The following is a 27,538-nucleotide window of genomic DNA, read 5'->3' on the forward strand; positions in this document are numbered from 1 at the left end:
TCATAACTGGTCGGGCGATGTGATTAAACATTTACTATGGCGACTCTGATCTCAACTTAGTGAGCATTCTGCTTCATATTTAACTACGAACAAACTCAGCAAGACAGTGATATTCATCCGCAAAAAAAACAAGTTTGGCATTTTTTTATATTAAAAAAAGAAACAAATTTATCTATTTCATCTAGGATAAAGATCTAAGCGATTGCAAACAAAAATAAATTAATTCACGAGGGTTCTAAGCTTTGAGTTAATGTTTATACTAAAACTAACAATGTAAAAGATCTACACATTCGATCGGCGAAATTGCAACAGGTGTCGTCAGAGCTTACGATTAGTTGGAACGTGGAGGATCGATCAGCAGGTGCATATAGTCTTCCATTTGGTCCCGGAGTGCTTCCACCTCTTCCATCAGCTTGGCCTGAAAAGATATAGAGCAGATGCGGGGAAACGGCGTAAGATGCATAGTGAGTGGGTAAGCAAGATGCAGTGGTAAAACACACGCGAGTGCCACCTCTGAGTCAGTGTTGGAAGCGTCGAAGGTAATGCGACATTTTTATGTTGCCTACACGCTGAGAACAGATAACCTTAATGTAGGTAGATTCTTACTAAGATTTGACTACATATATTTGTGTTAAAATTTTTCCCATATTTTGGTTTGTCCGGTTTAGTCTATAGACACTGTATATAGACTGGACAACGTTTGTCTTATGCAGCCAAACGAACTGTCAAAAAGTGTAACCAAACGGACTGTCATCCTTTGGTTTGCTTCAAAGGAGCAAGTATTGTGATCTAGTGTTGTTTTGACAAAAAGCAAAATATAAACAAAGAGGCGAACTCCTAGTAAAATTTTGTTTCTCTCAATGTAAGTTTTTCCAACATATTATTTATACGCGACTGGATTTGTGATAGTGAAAAGGTTCCTCTCTCTCAACAGGATTACAATTCAACTACGGTTTGCGTTTACTCTACCCATCTATATGTTTTAAAACAACATCCGGCCACTGGCATTTAAATCTCTGCTCTCGATTCATCAATAAGTTTCTGGAATTGTTTTTTTTTTCAATTCCCATGGGAAACGTTCCCAACCACCTGGCTAAATGAGGTCCATCTGCCAGAAGCAAACAATTTATGGGAGTGTCAACAGTACGGCAGGTATAATTTCCTCGATAATTTCAAATTAGTATGAGCCTCTATTTCATCTTTCACAATTTTCCAGCTGATGATGTACGACGACGACTGAAAAACGTACGGTAGAGCACGGTAAAGACGACGACTGAAAAACGAATGGAATCAAAAAAAAAGGAAAATGGAATCAAAACAAAAGCAAAGGAAAAACAAAAACAATTTTTTTTTTCTTGGCTTATTGGACTGCTCCCTGAAAGTTTGAACAAATTCAAGTGATGCCAGATTTATTTTTCAAATCAATGACATTCATCAGGGCTACCAGATTGCATGATTTCACATTGTCCGGTCTATATAAAGTGGCTATAGTTTAGTCCTACGACTAAAAATCAATATAAACAAGAAAAAATAGTGGGGTTGTGTCGAGGGGGACGACTCTATCTACGATGCAGGAAAAATTGTGTTTTGCTGTGGTTAGCTGCACGCACACTGAGTAGATAGAAAGAAGATTGATGACGATTCTAAAGATTTCCTGCAAAAAGATGATGTGCGATGCAAGTAGATGCGAGAAATGATTGAAGATTTTTCGAAGATTGATTCGCTAGTGTGAGATTTGTTGAGCATCTAGAATTGAGATTTAGATGTGTCGCCCCCTCGGGTTGTGTACAATACACGACCGAATGGTTGACGTAGACTACGTTGAGATGTTTAGTGAGCTTCTAGTGCGTTTTTCTATGTATTGATTTAAAAAAAAACAGTAGAAGTAACTTATTTCCTCAATTTACTCCATTTCCTATCATTGACATGTCAATTTCCTCACCCTTATTAGTTAGTTAGTCTGTCTGTTTCTGGACTTTCCGTTAGGGATATTTCTGCATATGAAACACTTGTCTTTAATCCTCCGTTATAAATTATATTCCCCGTGCACACTTCAATGCCCATCCCATCTCCGTTGATCATTTGTTATGGATAACACGTTTAACCAAACGCTTGATCGCAGTGGGATACCTCCGGTGGGAAACCCACCCGGTTCACAAGCATCCTAGCCCAAGTAACATTGTAAGTTTTATTGAGGTTTTAAAGCACTCTACCAGTCTAAATCATGGTCTACAGTACCCTCATAAAGCCCAAATTATTACTTGGGAGGTAACCAATAAGCCCGCTAATTTGGATTGTTATATAAAGCTAACATACGACTAATACAGGGCTTTGGCGCATTATTAGTCGGATTATTACTAAGCAGGCTTGTTGGTTACTTGGGATTGCCCCCTCACTTTCTTTCCATCAGCATAATCGAAAATTTGATATTCAGAGTTGTGCTTTCACAAAATTAGAAAGTTTGGTCCGTGTTCAATATTTAATCATAATTTGCTACTTCAAGCATTCAAAAATTCAAGCAGGATCATAATTCTCAATGTTCATAGCTTAACGTAGGAATTTATCCGCTTCTTAAGCACATAATGAGGAACTAGAACTACAAGTATTCAGAAATATATCTCTTAATTTTTTGCCATTCCTGCATTTACACAAAGACGCTCCAATCCATTTCCAGAGTTTTAATTTTTGTTGGACCGAACTAAACACAGCACCACCCAGAAACTCGCTAATCCACTTGGTGCATGAATTTTGTAACAAACAACAATGTAAAGCTCTGCTTAAAGATGTAAATGATTTTTTTCTGGATCCCACTTCAACACAGAGACGGCTCAAAATCATCAAAATTCAGTTCGCCAAGCAGAATCTCACGAACACTAGCTTAAACAAATTTTTCGAAAAAAAAAATTCAAATTAAAATACGTTAGAAACACTATCGCCGCCATACGGAATGTTGCGACTCGAGTTATCACTTTGTGCGATTAATAAGTAAACTGAACAAAAAATTGTATTCAAATGAACTGTCAAATCAGTTCGAAACAAACAAGACAAAACAACGAAAATCAATCGAGTTGTGTGGTCAATGTGGTAAGATTTGAACACTGCTTACCCTGCATTCGTTCTTCCAGGAATTCGAAGAGCCTCCGGAGGGAAGTGGTCGGAACATAATTTTCCATTGCAAGCGCTTGGACTCCACGTGAGAAGAAAATCTTCTGTAGTTCGGGCTGTTCAGCATCCTTAGGGAAGCTTGTGAAAAGATTTTCGCTTGGTAATACCTTGTTTATTTGCTTAGCTCACAACAATTTTGACATTTATGTTAAGATGACGTCTGCCGGTCATCGACGTCGATGGGCAACGACACTAGCGCCACCACGATATTGCTAGTTTCAAACTTCTATTCAAAATAGCAGTTAAATTTATTACACACTTTAGGAATTGGACTTGGATGTCTGATTTTGACAGTTCTTACAGTAATGCATATGTAATTTGTATACAACATCCGAAGTCTCTCCTTTTTTAAATATTCTGCACAAAAACTACTTTCTAAGTCCCGCCCCTGGTAGGATTTCCCGCCGTTTTTTTATGAATGTGGCGTGAGAGGAAGTATCTTTTGTTCAGAGCATGTAAAATAGGATGGACATCAAATGTTATTTTAATTGCATATAAAGATGTACCGGACATGTTTTACACTATTTTGTGACTGTGAGAGGTACAGAATACATGACATGCAAATTTTCTCTCAAGTTGAATTTTTGGCTCTTTTGGCGGGTGAAAAAATTAACATCAATTCTTTTAAGGTTGTCGCAAGGGGTTGGTCACTCTACACTAGACTGATGCAAAATTTGACTTTTTCGCTCCACAGTGCTTAAATGGTTTCAAATCGGGTCCTGATTAGCCTCCCAAAGTTACAACTCATTTGGTTAGAAACAGACTTCGCACAAGCCATTTGAAGTTTACATGTAAATTACTATGGGAAATCTCAACTTTGTGTTCATTGCCTTCTAGTCTTTTTCCATATTGAGCTACGAAACAGTTCGATAGCCATTCTTATAAACAATTTTTTCAGCTACAACTTTGCTGAAGATCGTTTCTATGTAAAACGAGACAGGCAAAAGTTATTAATTATTTAAGAGGTTGGTAAACTTATGACATGATCAAGCAGCTGCTCTGTAGGCAACACTGTATTTTGCAGTGTGACATAGTAGCCATGATTTTTGTGTCCTATTCAACGCCCCAGAAACACCAATGTTGCCTGCTGAGCAGTTGATTGAGCATGATCATAAGACATCAGCGCATTGAACCATTGATAACTTTCGATCCTTGCATTTAATCAAAATGTGGTCTTCAACAAAGTTGTAGCTGGAAAAATTTTCTACAAGTACAGTTGAAAATTTTTGAAGCAGACTAATATGGTGAATTATTAGATAGACATGAACAAAAATCTTGGTTTTACCAAAGTAATTCCCATACAAACTTCAAATGGTTTGTGCCATCTCAATTTCTCACCAAATAGGTTCAAATTTTGAGAGGTTAGTCAGGATCCGATTTGGAATCGTTTAAGTATTGTGGAGCAAAAATTTCAAAATTTGCATCACTCTACTCTACACAGTGTGCCAAAATCAAACTTGGGCACCCCCGGGCGTCGTCATTGGCACCCATGGTTACAATTTTTAAAGTTACTGACAACACTGAACTTTTTCTGCGCTTCACTGCTTCAGTGTGCATGTGTCAAAATTGGTTATTGATGTTGCCACAATATAATCAAGTTATTTTCAAAACAACCGTGAATCTCCACCAAGTCTCGCCATGGATTCTCAAAATCGTTACACCCGTGACGGCAGTCGCATCCACATTTCCTTCCAGACGAAGAACAGATGACAGCGGTATCTTGAACTGACCGAGGTTTCCGGCCATGGCTACACGAACTAGCGATGCAGCTCTCACGGCTGCGGCTGCTTCCAATTCTTCTGCTGGTCTGTCTTTTTTTTATGAATTTTAGAGGAGACGGACCAGCAGAAGGAACAGCAGCAGCAGCAACTAAAGCAAAAGCAGCATAGGAAGCAGACGCAGCCGTGGGAGCTGAATCGCTAATTCGTGTAGGTGTGGCCGACGCTGGCTGGAAATCTCGGGCCGGTCACGACAAGCGGTGCTTGAGTTTTAATCGGAAAGTCAACCAAACAAAAACTACACCATCCGACCATAAGAACTGCTCGAATACATCCATAGCCACCGCTACTACACCACCAGCACTTCATGATGGCGTTCACCGCCAGGGCTACGCTCGGGAACTCGACCAATCCGGAGAAGGAAATTTCCGATATCAGCGGGAACGTTCGCACTTGCGACGGGTGACAGTCCTTGGTGGTGAATGCAGTCAGCAGCAGATCCTCGGACGGCATACGAGTGGGGTATTGAAGAAGTGGAGAATTGCTGGCCTGGGAAGTGATTGTTCTTGGATGCGTTGTAGACCTTGAAGCTGATCGAATTGTGCGGCAGGGTGTACGTTCGACTGGTTCGACTGCGATTTCGTTCCCATCTAGATCATGGCGGCACCCTCCTTGGTCTTCAGGAACTTTATTCAGACAACATTTTCATACATGAAGGACAGATTGAACAACTTATCAGTGTTGGCTGTATTGTTATCGAGTCCGTAGACCATCATCACTGCGCCCTGTTGCTGTGCGGGTTGAATGAAGTTGACTGGTCCGTTTCGGGTCAGCGGTGCGTCCTTCATCAATCCGACATGTGTTCCAGCCGGTGTTGGTTTCCAGTTCTCCGACGGATGATACTCGGGCGGTGACAAATTCGGTGCAAATCCTCCGCCGGCTCCCAGAAGGACTGGTTGACTAATGATTGACGTTCGTTGCGCGGAGTCGGCCTTCCGCCGAAGATGGATGTTTTTGAAAACATTGAAAATCAAAACAAAAACAAGAGCTGTTAAAATACCGGGTTGCCAAACAAAGCATTATTCACAAGCAAACAAAAGTCAGTTCAATGACTTCTTCTACTTCATGGCACTGCCGATACAGCTGCGGCACACTGAGGTACACTGAGAAAAATGTTGGCGCAGAATAAGTGTGTAGAGTGACCACCCCTTGGTTCAAGCAAAACGATGCGCAACCAAATGGTACTCTATTATGACGACTTGGTTTGGGGAGAACGTTTATTTCATTGAAATAGTGATAAAATTATCACTTTTTATTTGTACATTTTTCAACGATTGTAGCAGATTGTGAGAATTATTTCCTATCGATTGGTGTATTTGGATTTTAATTTCATCTATAAATGACAAAGTTATAAGCGTTCAAAACCTTCCACCTTTTCGTGACGTCGCAATTTTAGATTTTCGATTTACCCCCAGTAGCTTCCCGTAAGACGTAGTCTACGTCAAAAAACTTAACTCCGACCACAAGGATATCGGCCAATATCGCTAACTAACTGCATCTAGATGGTAATGGAGAGAATGGTGAACCGACGCCTGACTGAATATCTTCGTACAAACAATTTCCTAGACGACCGGCAGCACGTCTTTCGTCAGAGTTTTGCACCAACACTTATTTCGCCACACTCAACGATGCTGTAGAGAACAACAAACACGTAGACTTGGCTGCGTTGGACCTCTCCAAAGCATGCAATCGAACCTGGACACCGGAAATCTTGGCTCAGCTAGTGAAATGGAACGTCTCTGGTAACATTCTCCTCTTCGTCCAGAACTTCCTTAGCAACAGAACCTTTCAAATGAGCGTCGAAAACACAAGATCATGATCGTTTAGAGAGGAATCTGGGGTCTGTTCCTGATAGCCATGGACGGGGTCTTTGGGTTCTTACCAAGGAACATCCACATATTTGTGTTCGCGGGTGACATCGTCCTTGCGGTAGTGGGTAAACGCCCATCTATAATCCGCCGGAAACGTCGCCTCTTGCGGTGGACCTGTGGGCACTATCTGTTGGCTTCGAGCTATCGTCCAGCAAAAGCCAATTTTCGCACTTCTGCAACGGAGGCACCACGCAGGACAAGAAGCCCGTGAAAATCAACAGTATGCCAATACCTTACCACACCACAGTTCGAGTTCTTGGAGTTCATCTCGACCTAAGAGGAAGAGGTGACAATTGGCTTCTTACTCTTTAATTTCTATCTCTATCTCTATCTTTATCTATGTCTATCTCTATCTTACGCACATCAAATCAGTCAATCACGAGCTGCTTAACGTTTGACAGAAAAGTGGTTATTTTTGCCCCCGTATTGTCACCACTCTTCTCTTAGATCTCGACCGGCGATTGAATTTCTTCTTCTTCTGTTTCTTCTTCTTCTTAACTCTGGAACGAGCTGTTTGACAGCTAAGGTGAGGACTAGTCAATTTGACTATATGCCCTGTTACTTTTGCGATGCGTTACCAACTTCTAATTTGACGTTCATAATTCCAGTTTACAGTTTCTAACGAAGTCGGCAATTTCCTTATAAAGAGTTATGTCTTTAGTTTTAAGCGCATCCACTAAAGTTGCATACGTACATTCGAAGCTGTAGGCCATTCTAATGTGACCTAATGACTGATCAACAGATATCACCCATTCGAAGGAGGTCCCCTTTGATAGCGAGTAGCGACCGACAAACCGATATGAAAGACCATAGCAAAAACAATAAATTTTCTGACCAAAGCACACTACTGACATCTGGCTCCGTGTTCGCGGGAAATATTTAGCTAAGCCATGAAGCCACATGCATAAGTTACGAATTGGTTCGTGTCTGATCTATTCTGGACATATTATTTTAATCTAGACAGGAGGAACGACACTCATTTGGGTGTATTTTTTCAGTCTAGTAATTACTTGGGATTTTCGGGGAAAAACACTATTGATGGGTAATGAGAGAGAGAAGGATTAGTAATTTCCATTTAATTCCACTACCTTATTTGCTTATCCTTGACAGATACGCGTATTTCGTCTACAATGTGCAGAACTCTTCAGTGCCTTGTACTAATACTCGACGAAATACGCGTATCTGTCAAGGATAAGCAAATAAGGTAGTGGAATTAAATGGAAATTACTAATCCTTCTCTCTCTCATTATACAGGTATTCCACTAAGACGCCCACATTCATCAGGATTATTGATGGGATTTTTTTGAGTGTGTCGTGTTGACGAAAATAGAGCAGAGATAGAAAAAAATACAGGGGTTATGCAAAATAACTAGGATAGGCAAATTTTTGGTCAACTTTGGAGTGTTGTAACTTCGTCAAATATGATCCGATTTTAAATCTTCCAAGAGCATTTGACTGGAAAACTAATATTGTTCTACGGTGTAGCCACGAAAATAATTCTGGTCACCGGATACCGGAGATATATGAATGAGCTGTCGCACGGCATGTTTTGGTGTAAAATTGCAATTGTCCTCTGCTCCAGGTTCCCCCGGGGGCATACCGGAGATCCCGAGAGCGGCCAATGTGGTAAATGGTTCACTTAAAGTCTATAGAAAGAAAATTCATGAAAATCCATGAAGAAAGAGCTGTCGCACGGCATGTTTTTTAGTAAAACCGCAATTGCCCCCTACTACAGGTTCCACCGGGGGTATCCCGTGATTCCAAGAGCTGCCAATGTGGTCACTGATCCATTTGAAGTTTAATGAATGCCTATTCATGAAAAACCATGAAGAATGAGCTATCGCACGGCATGTTTTGGTGTAAAAATGCAATTCTCCTCTGCTCCAGGTTCCCCCGGGGGCATACCGGAGGTCTCGAGAGCGGCCAATGTGGTCACTAATCCATTTAAATTCTATTAAAAGCCTATTCATGAAAAAGCTTGCAGAAAAAGCTGTCTCACGGCATGTATTGGTGTAAAAACACAATTGACCCCTGCTACAGGATCCCTCGGGGGTATCCCGTGATTCCAAGAGCGGCCAATGTGCTCAATGATTCATTTGAAGTTTACGGAAAGCCTATTCTTGAAAAACCATGAAGAATGAGCTGTCGCACGGCATGTTTTGGTGTAAAAATGCAATTGTCTTCTGCTCCAGGTTCCCCGGGGGCATACTGGATGTTCGGAGAGTGGTCAATGTGATGCATTTAAAGTTTATCGAAAGTCTATTGAAGAGAAACCATGAAGAAAGAGCTGTCGCACGGCATGTTTTGAGTGCTCCTGCAAGGACTATACGACATGGACACAGGCGTCCTCTTGGAAGAGCTGGTGGCAAATGGAGTAAAGCCGGTCCAAATTCACAAGATGACCCGCCACAACAAGGCCGTCAAGTACCGCGACCAGCTCTACCTGGTTCACCTTGAGAAGAACTCAACAACTATGATGGACCTCCAGGGCATCCGCGTTCTGTTTAACATTGTGGTGAAGTGGGAGCGGTACAAGCCGGTCAGCCGTGGAGTCACCCAATGCTGGAACTGCCTGCTGTTCGGGCATGGAACGAAGAATTGCCATATGGTCAGCCGCTGCATCAAGTGTGGCAAACAACACAAAACCGACGCCTGCGAAAGACTCGATGAAGCCGATCCCATTTGAGCCAACTGCGGTGCTTATCTCAAAGCTACAAGCAAGGCCTGCCCGAAGCACACCGAGTACATCGAGATCCGGAAGAAAGCATCGACGAGAAACCAGCCTGGCCGCAAGAAAGTGCCGGAAATTAATGACCAGAACTTCCCAACGATACCTCGACGACCGATTACAGTGCTGCCACCGCTCAAGTTCAAACTGCCAGAGTCCCTGCAAACTCAGGCCAAGAGACGACCGCTGCTCCACAGCCCCTGGGCTAAACTGGCGTCAGGATGGACCGCCCCTACCGCAGCCAGAAATCAACGATGGTTCGTGGTTCACCGCAGCAGAACTAATGATCATCTTCCTCAAGATGCACGACATTGCCAACACCATCAAGAACAAATCCGACCAGCTTCAAGCTGTGGCTACCTTCATGCTCAGTTATGGACCGTGAAACCATCAAGATCGCCAACTGGAACGCTTGCTCGCTCAAGAGCAAGATCATCGAGTTCGTTGACTTTCTCAACAAACAAAACATCGACGTTGCCGTTATCACCGAAATCCACCTGAAACCGGAGGTAAATATCTACCTTCCTGACTTCCGGGTTCTAAGACTTGATCCAGCTCCGGGGGAGGAGGAGTGTCCATTGTTGTAAGGAGAAACATCTGCTGTTGACTTCTGCCGAGCTTCCAACTGAAAACCATCGAAGCTTTAGGGGTAGAAGTGTCCACTCTTGTCGGGCCGAGTAGGTCGCAATGATGGTGATAGGGCCTATCACCATAATTGCGACCTACTGCCCCTATAATCATCAAACTAACTCGACGGCGCGAAAAGTACATCATCGCTGGCGACCTGAATGCCACTGGCTTGGGGCAACAGTCGACGCAACCAAAACGGTACCATCCTGAACGACGACCTCCAAGAGGCTCGCTACACACCATTAGCACCGGACTGTCCCACCCGGTTAAGCCGGTCTGGCGTTCACTCCACGATAGACATCTTCATCAGCAACATGGGAGACAACATCTCGCTACCTGTGACCCATCAGGAGCTGAGTTCGGACCACTATCCGGTGGTGGTCGAGGTAGGCTCGTCCGTCAACCGAATCCAAGCTTCCCGACGCAACTACCATCGTGTCAGCAGGTGAGGTGAGGTGAGCAATATTCTGAACCTTGATAGAATTACCAAAAATCTCATCAGACTCCGTAACTCCATCCGAAGGCAATACCAGCGTTGTGGTTTACATGTCTTGAAGACCCATTGCAATCGGCTTACAAAAACCATCCAAGCCAGGATGGTGGACCTCAGAAATCAAGATTTTGCTAACAAGATTAGCTTTCTCCCAGATTGTGCAAAGCCCTTCTGGAAACTAACGAAAATCCTTAAAAATAAGCCAAGAACTATTCCACCACTGACTCCACTGGATCGTAACGGCGACCCAGTGGTTCATCTGATAACTCCTGACTAGCTCCCATAATCTCGGACAAAACATCGTCAGCCCTCATGAATCTGGGGTTGCTGAAAATGCAACCAATCTTCATCAGATACCTAACATTTTTCCTGAGGAATCTGAGATTACGGCTGACGAACTGTTGGCCTTTATCAAATCATCTAAAAACATGAAGGCCCCAGGTTTCGACAACATCCTGAATCTGGAACTCCAACACTTGAGTTCCAGATGCTATAACCATCTGGCACTGATTTTTAATCAGTGCCTCAGACTTGGCTACTTCCCCTCGTGTTGGAAGTCAGCTAAAGTCATACCCATCCGGAAACCTGGGAAGGATCCGTCCTCTTCTTCAAGTTATCGACCAATCAGCCTTCTCTCAGGGTTATCAAAACTGTTCGAAAGAGCAGTCTACCGCCGGCTCCTAACATCTGCCGAAGAAAACAACTTGTTACTCGAGGAACAGTTTGGTTTTCGGAAAGGTCGTTCGACCGTCCACCAGCTGACTCGAGTATCAAACATTCTCAGACGGAACAAGTCTGCTTCGAAAACATCTGCCATGGCGTTGTTGGACGTTGAAAAAGCGTTCGACAATGTCTGGCATGATGGCCTGGTGCGTTGCCGTCTTCTCCGTGATGCACTTGATGTTTTTACCCCCGCGACCGATTATAGACGAGTGGTCCGTCATGGCCAGCTGACATACGTGGTGTTTGTTGTGGAGATTGTTGAAAACTGACAGTGAGTATGGCAGAGTGCTTCGCGGTTTACCTGAAAACTTCGAAAAACGGCATAGCTTGCTTGACAATTTGTGTGCATGCAGAAGGGATAAGTTGGGAATAGAAAGAAGAGGTTTGGGTAAAAATGGGATAATCCTGAAGTGTCGTTCCCCCTGGATCTAGACCGCAGGGTTGACGTAGACTACTTTAAGCTGTGTAGTAAAATTCTCGTGCATTTTTTCTAGATATTGATTTAAAATACAGTAGAAGTAACATATGATTTCGGTCCTATGTACATATTTTGGATTTCCTACTTAGTAAAACTTGGTTAAATTCAGGACCTCATAAAAATGTGAATACATATTCTATTACATTTGGTTCCTAAATTGCAATCAGATATGAGTAAGGCTTTCTTCAGGTGATTCATTGAAGCGTCCAACAATGACCGTCATGATGGCTGATATTCCCTATCACTTCAAGATTTCTAGGACACAAATCTTGGACGGTTGTGACATCACTCATGAAATTGAAACTCCTTGTGTACTGGACTGCAACAAACGTGAAGTTCCAGTTTCTTTGTTATAAGGTTTGTGAGAACTGATATCTGTACTCTTGAAATTTTTCTATGGTAATGAGATTTATCCTCAGCGATTCAACTTCAAAACGCTAAAAATAAATGCACACACAAAAACGGAGTGCACAATTTAGCATCAATGTTATGCAACATTTCATAGTTGATCGAGATGATATCAATTAGCCATGAATCCCTCCAATAAGTTCTCGGTACATCTTTTATCTAAAAATTGAACAAATAAAAAAAAATACGAAGGCTGTGTTGTTACAAAATTCGAGATGATGTCGACAAAATGCGCCAGAAATTTTCTCTACGTGTATCCCGTTAATCGCTACCAATAATCCAAGGCAACATACATGATCATCCTCTCGCCCGGCCAGATCGAGTTGATCGATAGAAAATAGATCGATCTCTTTCTCGCACAGCAATACCGGAGAACAAATGCCCGCAGTGATATTGGAAGAGCCAGCGTGTGGACGGCCTAGAAAGTGCTTGTGGTGAAAATTAATTGTATGAGACTGCACGAACGAGGCCATTGCCGCCATAGGACGACAAAAGAACGTGACTTCGATATCAACACGGAGTAACTTGTAGCGGGAGAGCGAGAACCACTAGAGCTACGAAGTAACAAAAGGCCTTCATCAGAGGGCCTTTTATTGGCAGTTCTGGTCCCTCAATTGATCCGCTCCACGGCGATAGTGTGCTGATGGACCCGCCAAGCCAGAGCCAACCACGCTGAGCCACCAACTTCCTTCATCGACGACGAGAACGTTCTCCTACCTCTGATCCCTCGAACCAGTGCATGCCAGTAGACGCATCCCGAAGATTCTCGATCTTGCGGTCTAGTGCACGTGACCGTCCACAGCAGAGCGGTATTGCGGCGAAACGTGCAGGGAGACACGATCTATCGGAGAAGGCCACGGCGAAAGGCTGCACTAGTTGTATTGTAGCAACAGACGATCGCAGCCGAGCTTCGGTGCAACGAGAGTGTTGCAGAAGTGCCTCTGTGCAACACTAGACGACGGGACGGTGCATCAGTGCGACCAACGCGACGGCGCTGGATGTCGCGCGACAATTAACGACAACATCGACAGTAGCAGTGCAGCTAGAGCAATCTCACGGGGCCCCCACCGATATCAGTAGTGAAGATGTGATAATAGATGTAAGCTTACTATGAAAATAGGTCTAGTATTATTGAGCATTACCGCCACAGTTTTGAGTCAAATTTTCTTGAGTGAAGGGTGCTTCGCCTCCGTATTGGTCCCTCGGTACCTAGCACACCTCATGGACCCAAAGTGGCTAGCCGACCTGACAAAAGAGTTTTGAAGTATCAGGTGTCAACACAGGTTGGTCCATTCATCTTCTCAATGAGACTGATTAAGTTATGAAGCACTATTTGGATTCGATAGCGTTGATCGTCAAGAATATTTTGCGTTACGACTTTCCAACGATTCATCGGACTCACTAGAGGAGATGCAACAGTGTTTCATTTGGAAAATTTTCACTTAGATTTGACACTTCGAAAATAAATTAAGATGTTCCCCTCTGTTGTAGATCGGCCGATTTTCGAGAAAGCCTCTGTCAAATTGATTCCTTGTCTGTCAGAAATAAGCGGATACAAGCACCTATCTAGATTGGAACACTTAACTACTGCCCTATCTATGTGCGAGCGGAAAAGGAGCTTCTCGTCGAATAACATACCAAGATATGTTACTTCGGTGGACCACTCAACCCTTGTGCCATCCATTATAACAGTACAAGAGGGAGCCGGTTTTAGTTTGGGAGATTGTCGATGGAGGAACATTATTGATTGGGTTTTGGAGGCATTGATTTTGATTTTCCACGTGTTGGCATAATCAGCAAAGGCGTCAAGGCATCGTTGAAGTTTGTTTGTTATTTCACGAGGCCTCCTTTCCTTGACGGTTATAGCGGTATCATCTGCGAACAGGAAGAACACGCAACCGTTGCCCAAGGGAGGAATGTCCGAAGTGTAGATGCTGTATAGCAAAGGACCCAACAGACTACCTTGCGGAACACTTGCTGGGATGGAAAAGGTGTTTGAATTGCAACCATTCAACAATACCTTAAACGACCTTTGCTGGAGGTAGTTACGGGTGATTTTTACAAGATGTGGTGGAAAGTTGATGTTACAAAGCTTGTACACAAGTCCGTCATGCCAAACATTGTCAAACGCCTTTTCAACGTCTAGCAATGCCATGGCTGTGGACTTGAATACAGCTTTGTTACTTCGAATGTTATTCATCACCCGAACTAGCTGGTGATTTGTGGAATGCCCCTTCCTAAACCCAAATTGTTCAGGTAGGAGAATGTTGTTCTGCTCGACAAACTTGAGTAAACGATTGAGAATTAGTTTCTCGAACAATTTGCTCAGCGCTGAAAGGAGGCTGATTGGTCTATAGCTGAAGGTAGTGATGGATCTTTACCGGGTTTGCGGATTGGTATGATTTTTGCTATCTTCCAGATATTTGGAAAGTAGTGCAGTTCCAAGCATCTGTTGAAGATAGCAGTCAAAAGCGAGTACACTTTCGTGCTCAGCTTCTTCAATACCAAGTTGAATATACCGTCAAACCCGGGAGCCTTCATGTTCTTGGTGTTTTTCAACGCTGAGCAAATCTGCTCCACTGTAATATTTTCTGCCGTAGGGACGACACAAGCGGAGGCATCCAAGTTTTGTACGCATTGCGTCACCTGATTTTCGAACGGACTTTGGATAGTTGAGCCAAGCAAATGCGATGTAGCAATATGATTGCCAATAGCATTTGCTTTCTCTTGTGGGGTAATGAGCCGATTGTCATCATTTCCGACTCTGAGAGGAGGAACGGGTTTGGGATGAGTTTTCAGGACCTTGGCTACCTTCCAGAATGGTCTGGAGCGGTCGTCCAGATTCTGGACAGCACGCCCAAAACTTTCATTTCGGAGTGAGTCCATTCTGGAAGCAATCTGCCTGTTCAGATCGGCCATATCACGTTTTTTGCCCAGGTCTCCAGTCCTCTGAAACTGGCGTCTACGCACATTTCTCAAGCGAATCAGTAACTGGGTGTGGGAATCAATAGCAACAAACTTACCCCTCACAGGAACTTGTCGAACGCATGTCTCGTCAGCCACGGATATGGCCTGGTGGAGTTCTTCCAGAGCCCGGTCGATGTCCTCTACGGTGTCAATCGGCGGATTTTCGTTGATGTTCCGGTCAACCACACGTCCAAACTGGACCCAGTTTACGTGGTGGTAGTCTTTTCGTAGGATTGGAGCAGGAGCTATGTTGATGTCGACCTCAGCCACCACCGGTTGGTGATCGGAGCTTAAGTCGTTGATTGCCACCAGCTTGGATAGCCCGAAGTTCGTCAGGAAGAAGTCCAGCGTGGAAGGGTTTCCCGCCGGAGAGATGAATGTCGGTTCATCCGGAAATTGCACTGTATACAGCCCATGCTGCGAGTGGTCGAAGAGCAGACGCTGATTCCGTTGATAGTTCCACCATGCTTCGTGGCGGGCATTTAGATCGCCCCCAATGAGGAATCGTGAGCTTGTGCGAGTGATAGCGGTGAGGTCGTTCTTGGATTTCATCCTTAGTCCGTTGCTGGCAGCACACTGACGAGGGCAATATACGGCGATGAAACGGACGTTTCCAGTTGGTGATTCCACCTCCACACTAAGGGCCTCGATGATAGAAGTGTGGATATGCGGCAGCGTGCAGAACTTGATTCCTTTCTTGATGATGATCGCAACACCACCCCCCTGGAGTCGATACGATCAAGCCGTATAATGTGGTGATTAGGCAGCCAAAAACTGTCACCGGATTTAAGATGGGTCTCTGTTAGGAGGCCCACGTCGATACTTTGCTTGCGGAGGAAGTCAGCAAGCTCGAGTCTTTTTGCTCTTACAGAGCATGTGTTCCATGTGACGACAGTTATCGGTTTAGACACCATACTGAATAATAAACTTACCGAGCACTTGGATCTGTTCGGGCTTGCTGCGGCACTGACGAAGAGCACCGGTCATGTCGACGAAAATCTTCATCAGCTCATCCGCAGAGAAGAGATCGGGATTGGCGTTTTGTGCTGGTGGTTGTCTCCAGAATCCAGGGGGGATGGAGAGCTTTGTCCAGCTGAGGCACCAGACGTTTCTTGACGGGGGCCGGATTGCACTCGTGGATTTGCTTGACCGTGTTGCGTATCACGAAGAGGCGGGAAGTCCTCCACCCTGAATGCCGGAATGTTTTCCTTCTTCCGTCCTGGTTGACTTCTTGTGGACGCCTGCTTTCGGATCCGCTTGAAATCCTCGCGTTTGGGGCACTGTTTGTCGGACCCTTGATGAGCTCCACCACAGTTGGCGCATTTGCACGTTTCTGACTCGTCGACAACGCACTCGGAGGAGACATGATTTTGGGCGCATTTACCACAGCGCGGCTTGATGTAGCAGTTTCGGGTGCCGTGCCCGAAATTCAGGCAACGCTGACATTGGGTGACGTCGTGACGGCCGCCACGGTATGGCTCCCATTGAACAATGATGGAGTTGATGGAGCGGATGGCCTTCAACGCATTGAGCGTCACCGTTCCCTTCTGGAAATGCACCAGGAAAAGGCAATCCGGATATTTCTTGACGTTCTCGTCCCTCTTTGTCATCCGGAAGACGGCAGTTCGGGCCAGCTTGTAGCGGTTCTTGATTTCCGCTTCGATCAACTTCGGGTCAAAGTTCGGTAGACCCCTGATGACGACCTTGAATGGTTTCTCACCGGGAATGTCATGGGTGAAGAATTCCACCTTGGAAGTCCTCAGGTGGGCGGTGACCAAGTCATACTCCGCTTTCGTTCGGAGCACCACCTTGGTGCCGATTTTACCTTACCTTACCAATCAGGCTAAGGCCTTGTTGTCCTCTGCTGTCCGAAGAAGTCGTCTCCACTCTACTCGATCCATGGCCACAGTTCGCCAGCCTCGTAGTCTGCGAAGGGTCCGCAGGTCACCTTCTACTTGGTCGATCCACCTTGCCCGCTGCGCGCCTCTTCTTCTTGTTCCTGTTGGGTCGCTTTCTAGAACCATTTTCACTGGGTCATCGTGCGGCATTCTTACGACGTGCCCAGCCCACCGTAGTCTCCCAATTTTTGCAATGTGGACGATGGATGGTTCTCCCAGCAGCTGGTGCAATTCGTGGTTCATTCGCCTCCTCCACGTTCCGTCATCCATCTGCACTCCACCGTAGATGGTACGCAACACCTTCCGTTCGAAAACACCAAGGGCGCGTTGGTCCTCCACGAGCATAGTCCAGGTCTCGTGGTCGTAGAGGACCACCGGTCTAATCAGCGTCTTGTAGACAGTCAACTTCGTGCGGCGGCGAATTTTATTCGTCCGGAGCGTCCTCCGGAGTCCAAAGTAGGCACGATTCCCTGCCATAATGCGTCTTTGAATTTCTCTGCTGGTATCATTTTCGGTAGTCACCAGTGAGCCCAAATACACGAACTCATCAACCACCTCGATTTCGTCACCGTCAATCTGAACTCGGGGTGGGAGGCTAACATTGTCTTCCCTAGAACCTCTTGCTTTCATGTATTTTGTCTTTGATGCGTTGATGGCAAGTCCAATCCGTCTAGCTTCAGCCTTCAGTCTGATGTACGTTTCCGCCATCATCTCAAAGTTCCAAGCCATAATGTCAATGTCATCGGCGAAACCAACTTGAATTCGGCTTTGACGCCCAGCGACGCCAGATCCGCGATGAGCTCGTTAAGATGGGCATTTTTCACTACCAGCGGAGGTAGCTTCACTCTTGCCGCGCACCTTTCAGCAGCATTTTCTATTTCGGCAGCGTCGCCGAAATCTTCGTTTGTCGCAGAGGCATCCTCGCGACCAATTGTGCCATCGGACTGGCCCCGATTCTTCTTCCTCTTCTTGCTGCGTTTTTCCGTCACAGCTGGTTGGATTTTCCCATCCATGGGGAGAACAGCAAACCTGTTGGATGTAGGTACACCCGAACTTCCTTCACCGGGGTTTTTGTCCTTCACCGGGCTTCGCGAGCGATGCTTCCCCATATCGGGGCACACACACACAAAAAACACCGCGAAAGAGAGAGAGAGCGCGAATACTATAACCACGAACTTTTCGAACAACTCGTCAGAGCGAGCAAAAGCCGAACTATACTGCTTGACAATCAAGCAAAGAATGTTCACCAGATGCACTGAAAAAAACTCGACGGTACCTCTATTTATGCTAAGAGATAAGCATTGCAAGTCCCTCCTACTTGAAGCATTATGCAATCGAACGGCTTGCTATGGCTCGCCTCCATCAGCAAAAAAAAAACTGGGGTAGTATAAACCGTTCTATAGCATAATAGGAGGGACTTTCATAGCTACTCTAAAAGCATAAATAGAGGTACCGTCTGATAATTTCAGTGCTTGGAACAGAAAACTGCAATCTGTGTAGGAAAATCCTTCTTATCACCACAGAAACACCCCGTTCCCGTTTTCTTATGCAAAATAATGAATGTGCGGTCACAAAACGCATGAAATCTTAAAAAACCATATTAAGATTTTATTTAATTCAATCAATAGATTAAAGATGTACCGATAATTAAATGGAGGGATTTCAAGCTAAATGTTTTGATCGCGAAATATTGACTATCAATACCGAAATTTCGCATAAATGTCCAACCCATTTTGTGTGGTGTGTGCTGTTGTCTTTCAGTGTTGCCCAATGATTAGGGAACTTTCATAAATAACGTTGTAGTTGAGGGAGGAGAGGGGTTTCAGAAGTTGGGACCGGCCATGTGTAAGGTGTATTGCAAAACACGCTCCGGGGGAAAGGGGGTTAATTGGTCAAAAATATACGTTATTTATGGATGGCCCTAATTTTACTTCCAATGCTGTGTCGCAATGGGCGAGTTAAATTTAACGCGTGGTTAAAAGAAAATCTCCAGCATGGTCTCGATCGACTTCGATCCCGAGGTAAAACTTGACATCACCGAGGCAGCTGATGTGGAAATTTCTTGCAAGCGTTCGCTTCAATGCGTCTATCATGCGTTCATCCTCGCTCGCTAAGATTAGATCATCCACATACACGAGAACATAGCACCACTTGCTACTAGCTCGCTTTCTGTACAGGCAGGGATCTGCGTCACATCGCTCAAAACCATCCGCTTCCATCACCTCATGCAGTCGCTGGTTCCTAAAACGAGCCGCTTGCTTGAGCCCGTACAAACTTTTTTTCCATACCGCTGACGACATTCCCGGGAGGCTGCTTCATGTAGATCTCCTCCTCAAGGTTGCCGTTGAGGAACGCCGTTTTTACGTCGAATTGTTTGACGATCATCTTCTTCTTGGCTGCCACAGACATCATGGTACGGAACGTAACGTGTCGAACGACTGGCGCAAAAACTTCATCGTAGTCCGTCCCAAAACGTTGAGTGTAGCCCTGGGCTACCAGCCTGGCTTTGTACCGAACTACATTGCCATTTTCGTCTCGCTTCTGTTTATACACCCACTTGCATCCAATGGCGCGGCTACCCGCCGGCAGGTCGACTTTATCCCAGACGTCGTTTTCTTCGATGGATGCTAGCTCTTCCTTCACAGCCGTGCACCACTTGGCGCTGTTTGGACTGGATAACGCTTGCTTCAACGATTTTGGCTCCTCCTGAACCGAAGTTTCTGCTGTACAAGCATACCGCTCTGGAATAGCTCCGAGATTAGCTCTTGTTGATCTTCGAGGTGGATCGACATCTACACTGGACATGCTCCCGTCCACACGTACGGCATCGGACTGCACTTCAATTTCACGGAGAGTTGCTTCGTCCGGTTGTTCATCTGGATCATCATCAGACATCGTCGTCATCCGATTCAGTTGATCCTGGCTCACTCATTAGGTCCACTCGTTCGAAACAGATGGATGGTACAACCAGACTTTCTCCCACCGAACCTGGCATGGGCCCGCAAGTAAGAAATTTAACAACACGGCTAACAGTTACCTTTCCATTCGTCTCGTCCACCAGGCGGTATGTGTCCGAGATTGGGCTTCTTCCCGAACCACCGCTCATATGGTGTGCCACTGATCGACCGTGATGGCAGCCTGTTCTGTATGTAGTTACCACTGCTTCTCCCCAGAAACGCTTGTCCAGATGTCCGTCAATGAGCATGCACCTGGCCATTTCGACAAGGTAACGATTCATTCGTTCTGCTACCACATTTTGCTGTGGGGTGTATGGTGCCGTGAGCTGGCCGATGATACCGTTTTGCTTCAGGAATGCATTGAATGCCTTGCCAGTAAACTCACCACCCTTGTCCGAGCGGAGAATTTTGAGCTTCCTTCCAAACTGCGTCTTGACTAGCTCAACATATTCCTTCAGTTTCTGGAGCGCTTCAGACTTCTTCCGTAGCAAATAAACGACCGTGTACTTACTGTAGTCGTCGATGAATGTGATGAAATATCGTCTTCCGCCCAGAGTCGCCGTCCTCATTGGTCCACAGATATAAGTGTGAACCAAATCCATCACCGCCGATGACACACTTTCTGACGTCTTCGGAAACGATGTCCTGTACATCTTACCTTCAATGCACACTTCACATGCATCAGTGCAGCTGCATCTCTTCACCCTCACGCCGTTGACCAAGGTCTGCAATTTCAACACCGCTTCGCAGTCTCTGTGTCCCAATCGTCTACGTATCGTACGTCATCACCATGGATACGTTTTCGGTTGATTGACGAATTATGAACAAGTTACCAACGGACTCCACAATAGCACATATCTTTTCACCTTTCATGATTCTCGCTCCAGTTGCGTCGAATGTGACGACGAATCCTTTCTCCACCAGCCGCTTCACGGATAGCAAACTTGACTTCATTTCAGGAACATACAAAGCGCTTTCTATTGGAACTTCACGTAGTCGACCAGAACCATCTAGCACATTTATTCGCCCAGCACCTCGGCCTTTCGAACGTACCTTCGTCCCTTTGGCGACCCAAACGCCCTCAATAGCTGCATCATCCAAATCCTCGAAGAAGTTCCGGTAATTTGCAATGTGGCAGGTTGCACCGGAATCCAAAATCCATTGGTCTTCCGCTTGACTATTGCATCCAGTGAGAAACGCGAAGCTATCATCATCATCTTGCTGCGATACGTGGTTGGCTTTCTGTTGCTTGGATACTGCCTTTCGGTGCTTGGATACAGCTCCGTTTCCTTTCTCCGCCTTCCATACTCTGAACTTTTCGCAATTTGCCTTCTGGTGACCTAACTTTTTGCAGAAGAAGCACCGGTCTTTTTCGGCCTTTGAACTTGCATAGAGAACAGCTTCAGGATTATCGCTATCATCGTTGCGCTGCTTCTTTTTCTGCCATTCATCGATGAGCTTGCCCTTCACCATATCCAGGGTCAAATCATTCTCTGGTCGAGCTTCAAGGGAGCTTACCAACGTCTCGTACTCCTCCGGCAGACTGCTGAACAAAATTGCGACCAACCATTGGTCATCAAGGATCTTTTCCGGCTGTAAATTGTTGAGCTTCTCGAACAATTCCGACAACTTCGATACGTGCGCTTCCATATCTCCATGTTTTTCCAGGCGTTGACTACAAATTTTCCGCATCACAGAGACCTTTGTCGTTAACGTTTTCTTGACATGGAATTTTTCTAGAGCATTCCACGTCTCCGCCGCCGATTTGGCCTTCTTTATGTGGATTAATTGGATCCTCCACGGCCAATCCAATCGATGCCAGCGCTTGATCATCCTTGGTGTTCCACGCACTTGTAACCGCTTCTGGCCTTGCGTCCGCTATGGCCGTCCAATTTCCTTCCTTGGTCAACAACAGCTTCATCCGAAAACTCCAGTTATCGTAATTGGATCCATTGAGCCTTGAAAAAGACATCAGCTTGTCCGCCATCTCGTTACGAATTCAAATTCTATCTTCACCAGTTCCGATTGCACTGCCTGGGCCCATAACTTATCGGCAGAAGTGGGAACAATCGGACTGGACTCGAAATACTATTCGAACTACAATTGAAAGGAACGTCTTTATTTGTCAGTAGTATAATTTGAACAGAAGAAAAATGAAGTTATGCTCTAAAAACAAGGCATACTGCGTTGTATATACTCAAAACTCGGCACACGCTATCCAGCTATCACTATGCTTTATGACACTAACTGGATGGCGTATGTTGTTCCATTTTCTTCTGTTCCTTCGATACCTTCATGGGAATCGGAAAAGGTAAAGAGGAGCTGCTTCTCTGTGACATGGTTTCCACGAAACACCAGCTAGATTGAAGTCATCCATAACGATTATTTCATCTCATTCCTGAAACTGTTCATACTTCTCTGCGGTAAAATGACTTCAACTAGAGATCTTGATAACATTTCGCTGTGAGACCTCTTAGTAAACCTCAAAATTTCTGTTAGAAGACCGAGACATGTAAACTTCTGCCACTTACCTTCGCGCTCAGAATAAGCTGATTCGCCGTCCGGTAGCTCATGTGCTCGACCGATTCCACCAAATCTCTTGACTTCGCCTTAGCTATCAAGGCCAAGGAAGTGAATCCGGCTCGATAGAGCTGTTTGGCACGCCCCTGTCAAAGTTAGAGAATGATAGCTCTTTAATCATTATGTTCGTCCGTTCAAATGCTGGAAAGCGACGGCTCTTACCACTTTCACTGCTGGCAGTTCCATCAGAGGGAGCAACTCCGTCGTGCAGCAGTGCGAAAGGCGTTGCACCATCGTCAACAGCAGCAGCTTGAACGCCCACAGCTCGGGAAGTTCTTCGCACAGCCGATGCAGCCCGGATGCCGTCGAGGCGGCATTGCTCATCAGAGTTTGAACCGATCCGGCGTCCACGTTGTATTTGAGCGCCACCTGCTGGGGGGATTTCAAATTCCACAGGTCGTGCAGGATCAGCACGCGGTAGAAGCGACGGATCGTCGGAAGGAGGTCGAGCTGGAAGAAAAAAGGTAAAGAAAATGAGGGGGCAAAGCAAGCAACGATTACCCTTCGATCATACAGGAATAAACTTTTTACCAAGAATTTTGGCGATGGTGTATTCTCCTATATGGAACCGCTTGGCTATGATCATCTCCTCCGGGGTCAGTTGGGTGAACTTTAAAAGAAAAATAAATGCAACATTAGGAAAGTTGATCGCTGTCCGAGTTTCAGTAGGGATCCTTACAAAGCTCACATAATCCTTCGGTCGAATCTCGCCTCCATCTTCCAGCACGATTATATACAACAGATGAAGTTCGTTCTGTACGTTTAATCGCTCGCCAACCCGAATCATTTCGTCGTAGAATCGGATTGCTTTATCCATAGTAAACCCAGCTCGGATCGTAGCCTTCCCTAATCGATTGACCTCCAACCGGGAGCTTTTGTTCAACGTCTTAATCAGTTTGCCCTCCTGAGAGGATCCTTCAGCCCCTCGGGAAACCTTCAGACCATGAATCGTCGTCGGTTCACCGTACTGACTCTCATCGAACCGGATCGTCATATTGACCGGATTCTTCAGACAGCCGTCACTTTTGGCCTTGATCGCGTTTTCCTTGTACAAAGTAGTGATCGCTATGTCCGTCGCCTCCCGCCAGTTCACCCCGAGCTTCTCCGCCTGAATGGCCAGCAGCGTCAGGGCGACGAAATTCTGAATGTCGTTCCGAGTGGAGCAGATCCCGAGCCCAATCGCACTGAGAATCAAGTTCTTCAAGTATAAGTAATCCTCGGAGTGAAGCGAAGAATTCGCCTCGTCCATCGGCGAACAGAGAAGATTGCACACGGCGGTGATGTCCTTCTGGGCGCAGATCATGATACTTTCACCGCATTCACCGTACCCCGCACGACCGGCTCGACCCACCATCTGTTTATAGCGACTCAGCGTCAGGAAGTTGGTGGCTATGAAGGGAGTTCTGATTATGACCCGCTTGGCCGGAAGATTTACCCCGGCTGCCAGGGTGGATGTGCAGATGATGAGGGAGATGACCCCCGTTCGATAGGCGTCCTCGATCAGTTTCCGTTCGTCGTAGGTCAATCCGGAGTGGTGATAGGCGATTCCTAGTCGAAAGGCACCCGGCAGTAGATTGGCCGTCGATTCATCGTTCTTCAGAAGGCCTATCAACGCTTTCTTTTCGTCAGCCTTGAACTGTGCCAATTCCTGTGGTAGATGCTGTATCAGCAGCGTACACAGCTGCTCACAGTGGCGCTTCGTGGGACAAAAAATCAAACACGAATCGGCCGGAATGACATCCAGTACTAGGCCTATCAAATGATCCGGATCGACACGCCTCATCGCGTCCGCATAACCGAAATCGATCGTCTGTTTGTTCACGAATGCATCCTCCAACGTTTTCGCCTTGTGGTTGATTTGCAGCAAATCAACACCACATTTCACGTACTCCTTCAGCTCTACCGGTCGGAAGTCCCGGCAGTAGATATCCGCCGTCATAAACTTGGCAATCTCGTTCAGATTTCCTATCGTGGCACTCATTCCCACGATCTGAATACCGGCCTTGATCGCAAGGATCTTGGTCAGTAAAACCTCCAAGCTAACCCCTCGCTTCGGTTCACCTATCATGTGCAGCTCATCGACCACCACCAGCCCGATCTCGTTGGCCCGATCCGCCTCGATCAAACTGTCTAGCAGGACCAATGCCTTCTCGATCGTACAGACAAATATCGATTGCTTCTTGCGTCGTTTGCGGGGCGGAATGACACCCTTGCCGCCACTGTACTCCTCTATCAGGAACTCCATGGCCACCGCAAACGGGGACAAGCCGGTCATTTTTTCCTGGGCCAGCGATACGTATGGTACGACGAACATCACGTTCCTCCGCCGGAGCAGGATTTCCCGGAACATAAGGATCTCGGCGACTAGTGTTTTGCCACCGCTGGTTGGAAGCGCGTAGATCAGGTTTCTCCGCTCAACGATTGCCGGCAACCCGAGGCATTCCTTTTGCCAGTCTGAAAGGAAGGGAGTTAGACGAGGGAAAGAATAAACTCGAAATTCTAGTCTTGACTTACCGTACATCTCTTTAATCCCTCGGTACTCCTCCAGCAGACTCCGAACCCTGCTCGGCAGCCCAAAGAACGGTCCCTTATCCTGGAAGTGCGACGACACCAGCGGAGCCGGCTTCTGTGCTACCCGTTTCGGCGAATCCGCCGTGAATCTGGACTTCCCGAAAATATCATCCAGCCTTGCTTTGGGCGGCTTCCTCGTCGTATCGGCAATGCTCACATCTTCTTCCCAATCGATCGCGGCGGCAACCTGCGCTTCGATTACTGCGTGATCCTCTACCCGACCACCCTGTAGATCAATGTTGCTAACATCCACCAGTGTCCGCTCGCACATCTGGTAATTATCGTTCATTTCCCTCCAGTGCTGGCTGCAGTCAAACTCCCTTGCCAACTGGCTGTCGACCTGATCGTCAGCCAAGTTGATCTGGTTTTCCTCCACCATCGTTCGCTCCAACCGGATGTACTGCGAGCATGTGTGACTATTTGTCATTTTCCGTTGGGTCAGCGGTCGGTTTCTCATCCGGTCGACTTCTTCCAAGAACAGTTGACTGCTACTCATCAATTCTCCATCGTCTGGCTCCAGACTGCCATCTGAGTCAACTCTCTTCCGTTCAACATCTGACTGCTGATAGCAGGGAATCGGTTCATCTTCTTCCTCTGTCACTTGCAGCTTATCTTTGATGATCTTTTCGACTTCTTCTCTGAAGGCTTGCGATTCCCAATCGAACAGATCCACCGTCACCTCTTTTGGAATTTTCGTACCAGCGGGAGGAATTGTCGTACTGGCGGGAGAAATTACCGGCCGCCGATCGTGAACTACGACCGAACTTGACCACGGTATACTCGAAACATGAGCAGAGATTGAGGACATCGTCCGGGTTTGGTCCAATCGGGATATGTCCCTTCCTACGCTGGTCGGTTTGGACTTGGAACTACTGGGGCCCTCTTCCTGAACTGTGTCCATTTGCAGCACTGTTATATTCGAAAGACGTGATTTCTTCCGCTTGGGAGCTTCCATAATCGGCGGCAACATGTTATGACGTTTTTCTGAAACACGGCACTTCCTAAGATAATCGATTCCCCTCCCTGCAGCTTATCAAACTCACTAACCTTTCATTACGGTCTTATTCCTATTAATTGCCTCCTCCCTTTCCGCACCACTCATACGCTGCTCGATTCCATCCAAATCGACCGCATTCAGCAGGGTGTCGTCCATGTCCATCAGGTTTCGGGTGGAATTGCCAACAACTCCGCCGACCTTCTTTGATTGTTCAACCGGCTTCGACTGCGGAGCGTAGAACCGCTGGGTCGAACCGAAGGCATCTCTTCGGCCGGAAAAAGCATGCCCAGAAATGCCGACCCGAGGGCGGGCTGCTGCTGGCGCTGCCGGTCCCCCTTCACCGCCACTACCGGCGTTGGCTGGCACTTTCGGGATCTTGAACAAACCACTCATCCGCGGTCGACTCTGACCGGTTTCGTTGCTGTTTCGAAACGCCGACATCGAAATAAACTTTTAACATTACCGCCCAGAGATTCTCGTTACTCACAACTGACCCTGAGCTGACTCGCAAACAACAGTTACTTGCCGTCATCAGACAACAGCAAACTATCAAAAAAAAACAGATACTTTAATTTTTTGTTTTGATTACTTTTCGTCTCGATTTCGAGGAGCGCGCGCTTTCCGCCAGCGTTGCCAGATTGTTTTATAGCTTATCGGTAGCAAAGGTATTAAAAAATCGGTATTTATCGGTATTTACTATTCAATTAATGTTATATTTTTGCCGTTTTTGAAAGCGAAAATTTTAACGATGGAGATGACTGGGACTTGAGGGGATTTGCTTTTTTAACGGCTTTCTCAGTCTTAAAACAGTATTTAATTTGTTTTAATTTAATTTTTAAAATTATCGTTGTCCTCAAGTGGTGATCAAAATTGTGAGAAAGTAATTTTTTAATTAAATATCATTAAATGAAACCAAATATGGAAAATCAGCCACAACAGCGACTAAACTATTGACAATAACGACAAACAGTATTTTCACTTGAAAAAGGCCACAACCCATGGCCGAAATGTCGAGCAGATTACACCGTAGTCGTTGCAATGTTTTAAGGCTGAGAAAGCCGTTAATCAAAGCAAAATTTTAGCTTTTGTACAATGATCGGAAAAATTCCGGAAGAAAACTCCGGGGAATGTTTGAATTAGTTTCTGAACGAAGCCGAAAAAACATCCAGAGAAAGACTAAAGAAGCTCTCCTGGATGAAGTTCGAGGAAAGTTCTAAGAAAAGTTGTAAAAACATCCGGGAAACTTCCAAGACACGAATTGAGAAACTTGTGGCGAAAATTTAAATAAACTATC

The 27,538-nt window shown here is 45.8% G+C and overlaps 2 protein-coding genes across 3 annotated transcripts in view; both read right to left on the reverse strand.

Moving 5' to 3' along the window:
• LOC135703178 (G1/S-specific cyclin-D2-like) overlaps positions 1 to 27,538 on the reverse strand; it is a 306,040-nt gene that overhangs the window by 222,536 nt on the left and 55,966 nt on the right. The window lies entirely within an intron of this gene.
• Positions 224 to 26,791, reverse strand: mus301 (mutagen-sensitive 301). Of its 2 annotated transcripts, XM_065224172.1 has the most exons (8): positions 26,732 to 26,791; positions 26,295 to 26,665; positions 25,191 to 26,231; positions 23,356 to 25,130; positions 23,191 to 23,286; positions 22,839 to 23,126; positions 22,628 to 22,762; positions 224 to 418 (listed from the first exon to the last, which is right to left on the reverse strand). In XM_065224172.1, the coding sequence occupies exons 2-8, from the start codon at positions 26,635 to 26,637 to the stop codon at positions 332 to 334; spliced, it is 3,765 nt and encodes a 1,254-aa protein (XP_065080244.1). In that variant the 5' UTR covers positions 26,638 to 26,665; positions 26,732 to 26,791; the 3' UTR covers positions 224 to 331. The 2 variants fall into 2 exon arrangements, with proteins under 2 accessions (XP_065080244.1, XP_065080243.1); XM_065224171.1 differs by lacking the exon at positions 26,732 to 26,791 and having other exon boundaries at positions 26,295 to 26,713.

The sequence above is a fragment of the Ochlerotatus camptorhynchus genome, unplaced genomic scaffold (assembly GCF_037179485.1).
Source record: "Ochlerotatus camptorhynchus isolate MF236.1 unplaced genomic scaffold, CSIRO-AGI_Acam_v1.1 ptg000209l, whole genome shotgun sequence".
Taxonomy (NCBI): Eukaryota; Metazoa; Arthropoda; class Insecta; order Diptera; family Culicidae; genus Ochlerotatus; species Ochlerotatus camptorhynchus.

What these genes read in the sequence shown, in the direction of transcription:
- mus301 (XM_065224171.1), bottom strand. Translation starts at nt 26,685, where the DNA reads ATGTCGGCGTTTCGAAACAGCAACGAAACCGGTCAGAGTCGACCGCGG. An exon ending in GAATAAGACCGTAATGAAAG is followed by an intron (nt 26,232 to 26,294) that starts GTTAGTGAGTTT and finishes GCCGTGTTTCAG; the next exon opens with AAAAACGTCATAACATGTTG. An exon ending in AGCTTATTCTGAGCGCGAAG is followed by an intron (nt 419 to 22,627) that starts GTAAGTGGCAGA and finishes ATATCTTTTCAG; the next exon opens with GCCAAGCTGATGGAAGAGGT.